General features: G+C 35.8%; 2 protein-coding genes across 2 annotated transcripts; one reads left to right on the top strand and one right to left on the bottom strand.

Moving 5' to 3' along the window:
• Window positions 1-1,605: 1,605 nt before the first annotated feature.
• On the top strand, window positions 1,606-10,308 carry LOC128226705 (methyl-CpG-binding domain protein 2-like). The gene is made up of 6 exons (XM_052936689.1): window positions 1,606-1,744; window positions 5,328-5,485; window positions 6,120-6,262; window positions 7,266-7,356; window positions 8,205-8,359; window positions 9,035-10,308. The coding sequence occupies exons 1-6, from the start codon at window positions 1,638-1,640 to the stop codon at window positions 9,119-9,121; spliced, it is 741 nt and encodes a 246-aa protein (XP_052792649.1). The 5' UTR covers window positions 1,606-1,637; the 3' UTR covers window positions 9,122-10,308.
• A 1,226-nt stretch (window positions 10,309-11,534) lies between these two features.
• Window positions 11,535-14,543, bottom strand: LOC128228369 (uncharacterized). The gene is made up of 4 exons (XM_052939656.1): window positions 14,421-14,543; window positions 13,782-14,253; window positions 13,199-13,345; window positions 11,535-12,379 (listed from the first exon to the last, which is right to left on the bottom strand). Exons 2-4 carry the CDS (start codon window positions 13,990-13,992, stop codon window positions 12,180-12,182), a joined length of 558 nt encoding a protein of 185 aa, XP_052795616.1. The 5' UTR covers window positions 13,993-14,253; window positions 14,421-14,543; the 3' UTR covers window positions 11,535-12,179.
• Between the last annotated feature and the right edge of the window lie 1,989 nt (window positions 14,544-16,532).

Genomic DNA, 16,532 nt, shown 5'->3' with positions numbered 1-16,532 from the left:
GTTAAACAACTTGAAGGGCAAAGGTAGTTTTTTTTTTTTACTAAAGTTGAGGCTACAGTAGTAAAAAAAAAGTATTAAAGTGATTTGCAATCTGACATGGTTCAAAACAATTTTCATCATCAATGTTCAAAACAATATTTGGAGAAGATTTACTTTTACTACTATATCCAAGATTTTTTAAATCTAACCACAGCTTTTTTGGATCATTTTTATTTTCTTCCAGCTTGTTCGACATATATTCTGATTTGGCCTTAATTACTTCTTTCTGAACAAGGTTTCTGTAAAAACGATATTTATCTAACATTTCCTTCTGTTTGTATTTTTTAAATTTGAAATAAAAAGCATCTCTTTGACTGATGAGTTACAGAATGTTAGAATCTAACCATGTTTCACTTCTTTGTTTTAGTCTGACTTCCTTAGCAGGAGCAACAGTGTTCAAAACTGACAGAAATGTTTCTTTAAAAGATAGCCATGAATCTTCTACACTCTTTGCAATAAACATGTTTGACCAATCGCAGAGTTTAAGTTTGTGAATAAAATGATCTACATTGTAATGTTTCAAAGATCTTATAACAACATTCTTATGCTTATTATACGTCCCTTTCTGTGTTTTACGCGTGCAAAATACAGGCAAATGATCACTGAGACCTATCAGAAGAGTACCAGACTGAACAATCTTGTCTTGATGGCTACATGAAATGTGATCTAACACAGAAGAGGAGGACTCTGAGATTATGGTAGGGTCATTTATTATCTGTTTTAGATTAAAGATATTTAGAACTTGTTCAAACCTTTTAAAAAGAGCTGATTTCTTTGCAAAAAAACAAATGTTAAAATCACCAAGGATGTACCATTCTGTGTCAGATCTAACCATAGATAAAACATTTTCAAAAATATCAACAAAATCTGTCTGTTTAGGTGGTCTATAACATGACCCTATTAAAATAGGTTTGGTTTTTGGTAATAAAATATCAGCCCAAACTGCTTCAATATTGTCCTTTTCTAGGTCCCGTCTTTCGGTGAACGCCAGATCTTCATTAACGTATAAGCAAACTCCACCACCTTGTCTGTTCCGGTCCTTTCTGATCACATTGTATCCATGGATTTGTATTTCCGAGTCCATAACTGAACTGTCCAGCCAGGTCTCTGAAAACGCTATGGCTGCAAATCTATATTTTGAAATTAAATGTCTCACTTCGGGCAACTTTGGTAAAAGAGATCGTATGTTGAAATGAATAAAATGAAGTCCTTTAAGTTCAAAGCAGTTAAAATTACTACACGATTCAGCAAAACTATTGTCATGTAAATCTGGCAGAATTCTATCATAAATATCGTTTAAATCATCACAAAGATAAAAAGGTAATAATTTAAAAGTACATATCTGACAAGTGAAATAGAAAGATAATTTCATCAAGAAAACACCCCCGATTTATCCCAAACATTTTTGGGCTTATTGCTGCTTGCTGAAATCATTTCTGGATTCATTCATATTTTATTTTTTTAAATATATTTACTTGCCAACATGGGAGATCACTGTATTTTTAAGATTGGTAACGATGCCGTACGCACCGCACTGAAGGCCGTTATAACTGTTAACGAAAACAATTGATACAAGCGTCTTCTAACCAAAAACAAAGATGGACAAAAGAAGGGAAGTTCCCGGTTTACCACCGGGCTGGACGCGTGAAGAGTGCGTCCGTCAGTGCGGACTGTCTGCAGGCAGGACAGACGTTTACTACATAAGGTAAACATAGCTGATGTTCTGAAAAATATGACTGAAACTGTGTTTAGTTACTTAGATTGCTCTTCAATGTCTTGTAGACGCTTGATTCGGGGAACTATATTTAACGAAAATCCGGGATCATTCCGATAGCTAGTCTAAAATTAATAGACGTGTTATACGGGATTCTTCCAATCCCTAACATCTAAACGGGTTTGTGCTAAAAACAACAAATATTGAAATTGTAGTAAACGAAGTATTTTATGGTTTAAATTGATCATTTCTGGTTGAGAAGCAGTTTCCGACAGTTTTTATACGTTTTTATTGAATTATTTATATGTGTTTAAATACCTACTAAAATTGTTGACATTTTAGATAACTATAGCTCAAGCTGCCATTGTTGATATATTTTCACATGTGTGATGTCACATATAGTGTAACTAATAGGGGCGCAAAGAGGGTACTTACATTGTTCTGATTAGCTTGTGATCAAAAGCAGTTTCCAACAAATCGAATGTGTGGCATATAAAAGGTGCCTATTGTGTGTTTTTATAATCGGTTTATTTAATATAACTAAATATAAGACTGTAATAAGAGAAATATTATTTAATTTTTCAGCATTTACGAAAAATTTAATCCTTAAAATTTACGACAGTCAATTCATACTCGAAATGAGGCAGACACTGAATATCAATGATATTTTGATTTATTTTTGATGGAAACTTGTGTTTGTATGCATTTAAGTGAATGTGGGTGCGAAACAAGCATGACACCAGTGTTCACAAATATGTACACAATGATCATCATCTGTATAAGTCAATTTAGGAAAACCTTGTAGCTATTCATAGATATGCAAGTTAGGTTCACACGCATGTGCAATACGCTGGGCTTGCCGATCCCCCACGTGCAAGTTTGTGTACAAAATGAAAAATAAACATTAAACATTAAATAATGATAAAAGTTACTTACGTGTCTCGGTAAGAATTTCAACTTTTGATTGCCTAGTTACCATATAGTTGAATTGCAGTACCTTCTTTATGAAGATCTAAAGAAAGTACGCGAAAAAACGATTTGTCGGACACTGCTTTCCGTCGGAAACTGCTTCTCAACCAGTAATTTTTATATTCATATTTTACCATGTAAGTGAAAAGATATTTTGCACAAAACAAGCATTTAATACATTAAAACACATTATTTACCTTTCCAATAAAAACGAAAGTTGACTGAGACAGACAATAATTATGCCAAGCGGAACAACTCGACCCAATCGTAATAACTCGGCCACCTCCGACAAGCTTCGAGATAGACCTCGTAAATATAATCGTAACAACTCGGCCATGGCAGAAATGTTCCGATTGTTTAAAAATTGTGTACTGAAGCCTTGCAGGTGCCCTTCATGTATATATCACTATGTTTGGACAGCAAGAAATGAAAAAAACACGTCAAACTCATATTCATTCGTAGGATATGACATTTTTATGTATGGAACTGATATAAAATAACATATTTCTTGTTTTTATGATATTGTTTAGATGTTAAATGCTTTAACCCGGAATCCTGATCGGAAAAACTACTCACTTTTGATACTGAACAATTTGTACGTGAAGGATTTGCCATATCAAAAAACGTAAAAAAATCCTTAAACGTACAATTATTTGGATTATCCGATAGCTACCGCTCAGTGGTTGATTGTTTGCCTTTGAATGCGGAAAGTCAGGGGTTCAAACATTGGCCACATTAAACTGAAAGACATTAAAATATGGTACCAGTAACTCATTTGTCTAGCGTACGTCATTTAAAGGGTAGTACTTGGACAATATATTATGGTGTACTCAGTAATTGTTCAACCCAGGTAACTTGTATCCAGTGTATCAGTGCTTTACAGCGAGCATGATTAAGAACTAAAATATATCTTCATAAAAAGCTAGGTTACTGCACTCAGATCTCTTGTATCTGACACTCTTTTTCTTCAAGTCTTCCAATGTCTGGATTAGACTGTGAAATGCTGTCACTTCTATTTCATGTCACTCATGTCATTTAAAAAACAATTTAAGTTGTGATGGCATCACGGCAGATTCGGGCAGATCTTGATAAACTCAAATAAAGAAAACAACCGCAGTGCCTGATATCTTCCGGCCTGCTCAAATTCAGAATTTTATATAGCAGGGCTTGTTAAATATTTGATGCCAAGCAATAGAATAAAAAATTCGGGCTTGTTCATCCAAAAGTCTAATTTCAATGACTGATATAATAAAACATATAATAAAACATATAAAAGTATATGCTAATCATATTACTAATTACGGTAATACACAAAATACAATGACAATGGGCAGTGATCGGCATATATCAACGAAGTCTTCGCGGTCTAATACATAAAACATTCTAAGACATATTAATAACAAACTTACCAGGCACGTCTAAATAATAATTACATAAATAGAACTACAATGTTTCTGCTCAAAAGAGCGAGTATGCTTATGTTATAAATCAATAAGTCACAAATGTTATAGTCGATGACTATTGTTGAAGATTCAGAGTAGAATGATTGATATGTATATGTTAATAAGGGCATGTGCAATGAAGCGGGAAAAGGAGAGAAGGGCATTATTAACCAATCAATCACTCTCATAAATATAGATCAACCCGCAAAACCAGTATTTACTCTCTGACGCACTCGTACATCGACGGACAGTAACACATTTAGGACAATAACCACGTAACACAACGAGACAACAAATACACAAACAATACAAGACAATATTCAATACAGAACCATACCAAACACACAAACAGATAAAATACAGAAATATGCACCTTGCTACATATATGTACAGTAGATATTAAATAAAGGGCTCCTGTGTATTATGTTTCAAGTCAAACAATTCTCTAAGTAAACTTTGTCTTTTTTGAGCATTTACAGTCCACAAATTACAAAAAATCATTTGGGGCACGTAAATATTTTTTCTGGTATGTAAATTTCCAAAAAGATAGGTTGCCCGAATAGCTGGTTAATTAAAAAAGTAAATAACAAATACTCTTATTGGTAGTAAACCATGTTCACTTCCAAGCTTCACAAGAGTAATCTGCCATATTAAACATTGGTTGAGTTTACAAATTTACCATACTGACTGAGCTAAGTCTTATCTTATTTAGCTGATCAGCCCTTTTAGTGTGGCTCTAGTGCCAGAGCAGGGTGTATTTGTTACATGTATTGTAGTACATGTAGTTTGCAGTAAGTCTCTCAACCCAAGTTGTTGAAATTATTTAATGACAACTCAAAAAGTAATAATAATAATAATTGACAAACGTTTCTTGAACTTGTTGAATAAAATTGTGTTTTATATGACCAATCAAGACAGATCCTATATTTTCATGATGATGTTTATAATATATTATACAATGATATTGATCTCATCTGATAAGGGCTATAACAGCAGGGGTCAGAAAACATCTGGTGCAATACCTGGGATTGGGATGGGGGTCACTTTTAGAAGGGTAAACAAAGCCTTGAAATGTGATTACTTTTGCTCTATATGCAATGTTTATGAAAACTAATTAACGATAATCAATTCATGCTAAATGCCATTCTCTTATGTTTTTTCAGCCCTGACGGTGTCAAAATCAGAAGTAAACCTCACCTAGCAAAATACCTTGGAGAAAATTTTGACTTAAGTGCTTTTGATTTCCGTGCTGGAAAGATTATTAGTAGCTCTCTGAGAAAAACAAAGAGACAGAGAGGATCTTCATATGATTATGCCAGAGGTAAGCATGAAACAGATAACTTGATGCATGTGTGATTATGCTAGAGGTAAGCATGAAGCAGATAACTTGATGCATATAAGTGTGATTATGCTAGAGGTAAGCTTGAAAGTTTCTTCATAATGTTATGCTAGAGGCAAGTGTGAATCAGGTTGCTTCATATTAAAATGCTAGAGGTAAGCGTGAATCAGTTTGCTACATATTACTATGTAAGAGGCAAACATGAAGCTGATCAGATTATTTTATTATGCTAGAATTAAGCATGAAACACATACCCTGTTAACTTCATATAACTATGCTATAGGTAAGCATGAAGCAGATTACTTCATATCATTATGCTAGAGGTAGGCGTGAAGCAAATCATTATATCATTGTGCTAGTGTTAAGTGCAATTTTTGTGCTATTTTCACTGAAATTAATGATTTCTGCTTTCAAATTGCCATATCTGGAGTTTAATCATGTTACCATACAAAGTAAGTTGTACAGATCGTTGGAATTGTTGTACTGCTTACCTTTTCTTGTATTTCACATCTTGAGCACTATGTTTTCAACTCTCTAAAAGTCTTTGCAGGCAATCCAGTCTTTCAATTACATTAATGTGTATTACTCCATTGTTATTCTTTCTTTATGAACTAAGGTATGCGACATGATACCAACCTTGCCTTGCCGATTCGGCAGACAGCTTCAATATTTAAGCAGCCTGTGACAGTGATCAGGAATCACAATGACAGTGTGACAAAGACAGACCTGAAACACGGACCACAGGAGCCTCCTAAACAGGTACATAAGAAAATAATATTTTAATTTTAGCAGAGCTATTCCTTTTTAGTAAAAATCGACCAAGTGTGGTCATATTGCTAATGTCAGTGGACATAGTCACTCTTAACTTAGACTTAAGCCTTTGGCCATTACTCTGACAAGAAAAATTCAAGATATTTGCATAAAACTTTATAATTGTGACCAGTGATAATATGCATCTTTCTATGTAGCATGGCCCATACCTCTGACATTTCTATGTAGCATGGCCCATAACTCTGACATTTCTATGTAGATGGCCCATAACTCTGACATTTCTATGTAGCATGGCCCATAACTCTGACATTTCTATATAGCATGGCCCATACCTCTGACATTTCTATGTAGCATGGCCCATAACTCTGACATTTCTATGTATTATGGCCCATAACTCTGACATTTCTATGTAGCATGGCCCATAACTCTGACATTTCTATGTAGCATGGCCCATAACTCTGACATTTCTATGTATAATGGCCCATAACTCTGACATTTCTATGTAGCATGGCCCATAACTCTGACATTTCTATGTAGCAAGGCCCATAACTCTGACATTTCTATGTAGCATGGCCCATAACTCTGACATTTCTATGTAGCATGGCCCATAACTCTGACATTTCTATGTAGCATGGCCCATAACTCTGACATTTCTATGTAGCAAGGCCCATAACTCTGACATTTCTATGTAGCATGGCCCATAACTCTGACATTTCTATGTAGCATGGCCCATAACTCTGACATTAATTGTTGTTAATTTATGCCCTTTATTGACAAAGGCAAAAGCATCTGGCAAGTGTTGGCTTTTGGTGCTCATGTAAATATCATGAAACAATAATATATAATACATGTTACTGAAAAAATAAAATGCGTAAGTGGGTCAATTTAATATTTCAACCAAATTCACTTTGATATTCCCTTTTGAAAGGAATTGTTTGATTGATTGAATGAATTGCATACACATAGTTATGTTATGTTGTTGTTTATATAGCTGTTCTGGGAGAAGCGCTTGCAGGGTTGGAAGGCCAGTGACAGCACTATGGAGATATTCCGCTCCCTTGACCTGCCAAAAAATATACAAGGTATAATATTTTAAATGGGACAAGGTTATTCTGGTACCAGTGTCCCAGGTGATAGAGTTGGATAAGGTCCATTTAACTGATAATGATCAAAAAGATGATGAACAAATATATATTATTTTGACCATGAAAGGGACTAGACACCAGATGTTTCCAAATTTGGCAAACACAATATTTCCTAGAATTATGTATACAAACTAGTGTGAGGCGGTTAATATATCAAATTGCTTCTGTAAGGGGGTGGTATAATTTAAAAGTGCCTTCCCCCCGGGGGTTATATGTTTAAATGTAATAGACAAAAGTTTACCCATTTAAAAACAGCTTATAATGGTTTCCCAGTTAATAGTGTGTATATTTAGTACGTGAAAGTCATGTGAGAGAACAGATACGTATACTGATGCAATTTGAAATTTACTGGGATTTACGTGGTAGACAAATCCAGTATATTTTGAATTGGAAAAATCTTAAAAAACTGCGAAAGGTACATGTGTTGTAAGCAATTTGATACATCAGTAAGTAAGATTCAACGTGTTGTACATGACTATATCAATTTTATGTACGGTAAGTTTTTTACAATTTCCTATCTTTATTGCAATGGTATAATCTGGTGTCTAGTCTTTTTAAATGTTGATGAAACATTTATATATAGTAAAAACTCCTACATTTTCATAGATGCAATCATTGAAAATCTTTTAACAGTCTGACTTGTATCATAATAAATGAAGTTTAAGCCATTTTAGCATTTTACCAATGCCATGTAGCTCCTAAGCCTCCTATGTTTAAAAACATATCACTATTTTGACTGGACATACAGCGTAAATTATATAAGCTTTGAATTTTGTATTCTGCAGGAGTTGGTCCTGAACTGAGCACAGAGAACATTCTCCAGAGCATCTCTGCGTCCCTCCACCTGAGTACAGGCCCTGTGGTCGGCCAGCAGGGGCACAAAAACAGTGTACATAAGAACCCCGGGGTACACATGGATGTCTCACAACCACACATACAGGTATAACTGTGGTGTCTTCAAACTTAATACTTGAAATAGGCATGTACATGTCATCATTTTTGCAAGCAGTACACTTCAGTCTGTCTTTTTCAATACTATTTTAGTTTGTCTGTATCTCAATGAGAATTGTTTAGGCACCAGGGTACTTAAAACGCTATGTTATATGTAAATATCATGCAAACCACAATACATGCAAGAAATAAGCTTATTTCGAACCTCACAATATATGCCCCATGAACACAGTAGCATTTCTGTATGCCTTCAAACAATTGTCTAAAACTGAATAGTCTGCTCTTGTAATATCACCATCGCCTTAGTCTAAAAATTCTGAAACAGAAAAAAAGCAGCTTCGGCATTTTGAAGTGAGGCCATCTATATAACTTTTCCATAACTAAATTAATTTCTACTTAAGTTCTATATCAGCATGTTCCAATAGGGTGTTAGTAAAATGTTGCATTAATTATAACATGACTTTTTGAAGTGTCCATGTTTTGCCATAGCACAGTGGTGTCATTTCAATCGTCAGCAATACTTTTGGGTATAACTCAAAAACTGTTCAAGATATTCCATTGAAAATTCCCAAGAAAGACACAATTTTGTAAGCAATGAAAAATTCATGTGTTGCAATGCCTATATCACTGATTTAGATCATTGATGAGTTTTGTGTATTTGTAGCAACTGTTGGTGTCAGAAGAGGATGTGAACAGTCAGGAGGCTCGAGTGAATGAGGCTCGACAGCGGCTTCAGGAGTGGCTCAGATAATCTGCCCCTTGACACGCCCATCTGGACACCCCTATCTAGATACGCCCACTGACACATCAACACTTGCAGTCATTGAAATTAAGAGTCTTTGATGTATAAGCTTAACTTCTTACATTACTACATGTACTAGGCTAATTTGTTAAAATATCACCATTGTTAGGGTTGCAGGGTTGTGTTAATTTTGACCACTGCATTTGGGGCTCTATACGCTACAGGGATCAGTATCTTAAAAAAAAAATCCTTTGCATTGCATAAAGCAAGTCATTGAAATACTTGACATTTGGATGAACATGCCTGAACTCATACAAAAATGCTTGGCATTGAAATTTTCATCAAGCCCTGCTATATGAAATCAAGATTTTCAGCAAGGATGAGATCAGTTGACCAGTGCAGAGGTTGCAGGCTTATGCTTATTTCCACTACTCTAAAGCTATTGGGTATCTGTTTCAAATTTTATGTTTACTGCCTACTGATTTCTGGCAAGAAAATGTGTTCTTAGTGTCGAAGTCTCAATTGCATAATTTTTTTAAATGTTCTGTGTATCTGTCATGCATGACCTAAAAATCAGATCAGAAAAAAGTACTGTTTCATAGAATTATTTATAATTGGTCCCTTAACTTACCCTTCAGAAGAAAGCATGCTAGTTTTCTGTTTGCACTCCAGACTATGATGTTAGATCACTGATTCGTGGATCAGTAAAGCTGAAAGTACACTGAGTTGTCAGAGAGTGAGGGTTATTGTTAGTAAGATGGAAGGTTTTGGAGTGTTGTGTATATGAAGAAAAACAAATGTTGACAAGTGGGATGTATTTGAAAGTAAGATGAACGGTGTATTTCTAAGGTGAATGTTGTTAAAGTGATATGTTACTACTAAATTGCCATGAATCTTTGTTGTCAATTAAAAATTGCCATTTGTATTTATAGATAATTGACTTTGTGTTTTTTTGTATATGACTTATGACTATAATGTGAAAATCAGCTTAGTATTTTGTATTTTATTGGATTGTCATTATAAGAAAATATTTTCCATTATTTTAGTGACAAAAACTTAATGTTAGTTAAGTCATATTGATTGTGTATAAGGTAAATTTTAGTTTTCTTCTTTTTTTATTGGAATATTGACTCAGTATCTTTTCCGTGGCAGTTGTGAAATTTAAATTATTGTAAATAAAACATCTTGATAACTTGTTCTCTTTTCATTTTGTTTGTTTGATTACCGAGTGTTGGCTTCGTTGTCGTTGGTGATGTCGGCTGTCCGGTCATGGGTAACTCTTCATGGAGGACAGAAGTCGAAGATATTCACATGGCACATGTCAGTACGAATATCATTATATTACGAGATCTGGCTAGATTAGTACCAGTAGTGGCCCTTTGTCTACTGAGAGAAACAACAAACGTATTAACATCATGGTTATTTTGAAAAAGTTACGTAAGAATATTTTTTCAGCTTGCTTTTTTGAAGAAAAAGCCAAGAGGTATTGTCGGAGCATACGTGTCGATATTGGCAGAGAGCAAAAACTGTTTTTAGACATTCATGGACACTTGGCACAGAAATAATACACACATATATGGCATACCAAAATATCCCTTAATTCCCTTTTTCGACTGAGAGAAGAAAAAGAGCGTTTGCGATCTGATTTCCCGGCAGAAATCTTTTTAAATATTTCGTTTAGTTTCTACCCACATAATTGGGACATTCTTGCTTTGATTTAATGAAGTTAAATTGTCCTCTCTTCCGTATTTATTTCTACTCCGGTGTTGCAAGTCTTTGGAATCATATATATATTAGGAAATACAAAAAAGGCGCAATATTCACGTCCTACGTAGAAACGTTCATGGTAACAGTTGGGCCAATCATTCTATGAGCTGGCATAAACGCTCGTTGTTTATCAAGCCTATCATGAGAAATGAAAGGGTAATTTCACTGGATATAGACATGCCACACTTAAATCTTCTAGAAATCGTATTTACAACAGGTCAACTTTATCAGAACCGAGTTCCACTCTAAGTCAATGACACGGCTGTTTCATGACCGAGGTGAGACCTTCCTCAGAGATATTACAAAAATCAACATAATTTGGCAAAGGCGACGATTCACATGCAATACTAAGATTGAGCATTACTGAACAGAACAGCGGTTAATTATGACGTGTATAACGTTCATCGTCCTTAATATATACATTAATTATATATAAACATGGTACAGATCCTAAGCCAAGCTTAGATTTGCCAACCATAAGTAGTACATTCAATGCCATGATTCAAACACTGCCCTGTTGAGGGAATTGTACAGGGAATTTTCCTGCAACTAAGACAAACTCATTTCGCAGGTCAATATAAACATTAGAGAGCCAAACGGTTCTCTGTGCATACATGGGGCCATGTGTTAATAACACTAACCCAAGACTCGAAACTAGAAATATTCTTTTATTTTAACATTGCTCTATAAGGAACATTAATAACATGTCCAGCAAGTATTTACACATATTTTGGTCAAACATAGCTATACTGAATCATTTAAGAGCGAGTCCAAGGCTTCGGGTCTTGAAAAACGCATTTTTCTAGATGATTTGATATAATTAATAGTATGAAATGACCATATTACATACAACCTGAAATGGTTCGATTAAACATGCAGACAGTTGAACTGGTCGTTATTGTGTCGGTGAATAAAAGGAGCTACGCTCTTGGCCGCTTCCGCCACACGTTGGCGGACGACAGAAAAAAGGTTATTCATAGGGGAAAAATCTAAAAGTTTAGCCGAGTCCACGAATGAAAAAAAAAATGAAATAGAAATACAGTCGTAAAGTTTCTGCCTGTGCATATGTTAATATTTCGAGAGAATAGGAATACATTTTTAAACAGCGAAAAATCAACTTTCAATTAGTTGAAGTAATGGACCGGAGTTTTATATCAATCATATTATATAAGGCGTCATCAATCAATATTGAAATTTAGTAACAAGATTATCTGTGTTTAAGACACATTCTTTATAAATCATGAACATTCCAAAAGCGTTTCCAAGACAACTTCAGGCACTACATGTCAGTCCGCTCCCCTCAGTAATACCGTCCTCCTTGTGGGCCGGCTCGGTTGCGCCTTGGGGATGCGCTGTTGTCGAGCACATCTGGTATGAGAAGCAGCCCGGCGATGGCCGCCAGGATGGAACCAAGGACTACCAGTCCCATGGACCAAGACGATTCGTATGGATCTTGAACGTACACCAGCCATACAATCATACAGATGAAACCCAGCAACCCTGAAATAATATACAGTTAAAGATACAGTCATTTCTAAAAGTAGTAAATCATAAACAATCAACCACAAGGATGGTTAGCCCATATATGGACTAGAAAGCATCGTACGGATTGTTTCTTACAGCAGCCATTCCACCAGGTAGAGCTGAGATAGGGTATGTGGTCACTGTACTAAAAAGGGCAAGATCAGAAATCCATGCTTTGCTGAATATTTATTGTTAGGATGAAGACACATGGTGTACAACTCCTGTAAGCGCGTTGTAACATGTGTACTGTAGCCTGTGGGTTAGGTTACGGCAATGATCGTATTTAACAGGATCAGTAAGACGTTTTATTACAAGTATACCTATCGTTACTGATATCACGTGCTCGTTTATTTGTCATGTTTATTTGATGTGTATGGAAACGTTGTATTTGCACCTTTTTAGGTGGCGGATAATCATTGGTGGCTGTGCGTCATAATGTGATACTCATCATGGTCTGCCCTGCTTCTAGTGTCTGCATAATGGCCTGACCCCGCAAGGCGCAATCACGACTTAAATTGTGTTTAATTGTGTTTGGTGGGGCACCAGCACACAAACAAGCCAGAACGACAAAATTATTAAAGGGCGCCGTGAAAACAAATAGTTTTTGTCGTGTTGGCGGAACACATCACCAAACGACAAAATAAGGCGTCAACCCTTGTATGCAATTGTCGTATTTGCGCCCTTATTAGTTCGCGCGTTAGTAGGGCGCCAAGCCGCCTGAACGACACATATATGGGATGAAAGACGATACCGGGCAGTGAAAAAAGATGCCTAGTTGTAGTGGTGCCTTTTTACCTGTGGTAAGACAGAACGAGGCGGCGGTGATGGCGATACACTTCCCACGCGCCCCTGAGACAAACGTGTACACACCCACCGCTACCGCCGACAGCAGGAACATGATGAACGCGAAGATCGCAAACACCTGCGCCGCCTTGAACGTATCTGAAACGGGTGCGGTGATATTTACAGTGTGTGTATACCACATTTTGCTTCGAATGATGACTTAAAACAAAGATAACTTTTCCGTTTTTCTTCACCAATTTTAAATGAAATAAAGGGCAGTCTATGCCGCTCAAAGAGCCTCGCCTTTATTTTATTACCGAAGTTTGATACTGATTTTCCTATGAAAAAAACAACCCCAGGAAAATATAAGACATGCTACCTTAAACGTAACTACATTTTTATGAACAAACGTAATTGTACGCCTTTAAATCTATTTACTGGAAACGGTTACCATAAAGCCCTGTTTGTAAATTCGATTTTTTTAAACATTTTTTTGTCATTCTCATTTGATGTGAATTTGTTTTACTAATTTTGTCCGTGACAAGAGATTATCTCTGCTTTAAGTAAACATATTTCCAAAGTTGAGGAAACTGACCATTTGTCAAGGCAGAGTTGACCGCTTCGTCTGTACATGCGTTGTTGGAGCATGAGCGCATCCGCCAGAGGCCCACCCTGATACTGCTGGTCGTGATTTGGTACACCATCCAAGAGGGCGTGGCGAATCCCACAATAAACAGGATCAGTCCGATCACTATGGCAACAAACGCCAGCTTCGCCCAAATGGAGGCTGTCCCGCAGAACGCCATGACACTAGTAAGCCACGGGCGAAAGTTTCTTTCCTTGCTTGTAAGGAGGCGTGCTGCCTCTCCCTGTTTGTATCCTTCAAACCGGAGATAACTATGCTTACTTTTTCTTCTACAAAATTCGTTTACAAGAACGTGATTTTCGTAAAATGGTCTTTACATTGTTTATTTTTTTAATCATTCCCCTACTTGTCTTATTGTCACAATACACCGTCCATATATCAGTTACACTAGTATGTTGTCCATGTGTCACACTTTATTGTCCTTTAAAGTAAGATTAAAAAATAATTTGGCAGAATAAGAAGAAATTGGTGTACCACTATAATGCTTATTATTTAAAATTTGACCGATTCAACATTTTGATTACATTTCACTTTGTATCAACAACTTAAATATACACATAGCAAATATCCCAAGTCAAATTCTATTACCTATTATCCCATTCAGTACCGCCTCTTCTTAACCCGTTCGAAGTGAATATTTTGATGTAAGTAAATGGAAGACATTGATGTAATAAAACCCGCTTTCAAATCAATCATCAGATCTTTATCAATTTAGTTTTTTTGTCAATATGTTAAGATCGAATGAAGCTATTTAATGCCATTGAAAAGACAATTTATTCAGCCCAGTGAATCTTTAGCAAATTTCCCCACGGTAGAGTCATCAACATACGTGAGGTTTAAACTGTCACTGTTTACAAACAACATCACAATAATGTTCTGCGACATGCGCAAACAAGGACAATGCCGCGGGCAGATGCCACAATTTCGGGCTTAAAACACCAAATTATAATTTTATGATTTGGGAATAGTTATTTTTTTAAGTGTAAGATCGTCATATACTTCCCCTTTATCTTTTTATAATATGCGTTAAAGAATTATCAAAATACATTTTCAAAACTGCACATTAATTACAAAAACGCGTCAAACTGTTCGCGAACGTGACGACGTTTCGGAAATGACGTAGTTGATAGTGTGAACTGTGCGCTCCGATAATTGAGTTAGCTAGTAGAACGGACAGTGAAACATATCAAATTGATAGTTTTATTGTTTGAAACAGGGTTATTTCATTTTTATTACATTGATAAATCTCTATATCAACTATCAGAAATCATGCAAAAAGCGCATATTAATAATGTTAGTACGTGCACGACAACGGCGACACCAATCTCCACTGTTATGGTCATTCTGTTTATTTTAGATCAGGTAGATAAAGTATGGGCATACATTCATGCATTCGTTCATTCTTTCGTTCGTTCGTTCATTCATTAATTCTTTCGTTCGTTCATTCATTCGTTCGGTATTCATTCAATCATTCATTCGTTCGTTCGTTATTTAATTAATTAATTTATTCGTTCATTCGTTGGTGTTTTTCAATATTTGTATTCGATCTATGCAGTTTATAAGACGCGACCTTTGGACTTATGTTGCTTCACGACGTAAATAAAGGTACATCCTGACGCATGAAGGCCTCAAACTTTTTCTCACATCGATGCGATAAATGTTTATGAGTACTTTTTGTATGTAATTTTACAGGTAACACATTGATGATCATTTGCTACGATGTATTAATGTCGACTGATCAATACCTACATTCAATGGAAATCGTTCATGAAAAGAAATGACATTAAAAGACGATGCAGGTAGTTATCAAGATATTGAAAGGCTTAAAAGTACAGCAATTCATGAACCTTAGAAAACAGAGGACAAATGCCATCAATTTTTGTAATGCTCAAATATCGAATACGTAAATAAATAAACAAAAGTATTTTGACGCTTGCTCTAGTTTTACAGTTCAAAGACAACATCTCAAATTCACAACTGAAATTACTTAAGCCAGAGTTATGTACCTTGCTAGTCTCTATACATACGAGTATGTACCTTGCTAGTCTCTAGAGTATGTACCTTGCTAGTCTCTATACATACGAGTATGTACCTTGGTAGTCTCTATACATACGAGTATGTACCTTGGTAGTCTCTATACATACGAGTATGTACCTTGCTAGTCTCTATACATACGAGTATGTACCTTGCTAGTCTCTATACATACGAGTATGTACCTTGCTAGTCTCTATACATACCAGTATGTACCTTGCTAGTCTCTAGAGTATGTACCTTGCTAGTCTCTATACATATGAGTATGTACCTTGCTAGTCTCTATACATACGAGTATGTACCTTGCTAGTCTCTATTCATACGAGTATGTACCTTGCTAGTCTCTATACATACGAGTATGTACCTTGCTAGTCTCTATACATACGAGTATGTACCTTGCTAGTCTCTATACATACGAGTATGGACCTTGCTAGTCTCTATACATACGAGTATGGACCTTGCTAGTCTCTATACATACGAGTATGTACCTTGCTAGTCTCTATACATACCAGTATGTACCTTGCTAGTCTCTATACATATGAGTATTGTCAAAGGTCAACCTCACAGACAAAGGTTCATGTTTTGGCGCGACATTTCCAACAAGGAAACCGGTACAAGATTAAAGACAATACCCATGAAAAGGGGAACAGTGATGCTTCTTGAATGTTA

Source organism: Mya arenaria, chromosome 3 (genome assembly GCF_026914265.1).
Source record: "Mya arenaria isolate MELC-2E11 chromosome 3, ASM2691426v1".
NCBI lineage: Eukaryota > Metazoa > Mollusca > Bivalvia > Myida > Myidae > Mya > Mya arenaria.
Note: the sequence above shows the minus strand (reverse complement) of the source record. Positions and strands in the feature narration are given on the sequence as shown.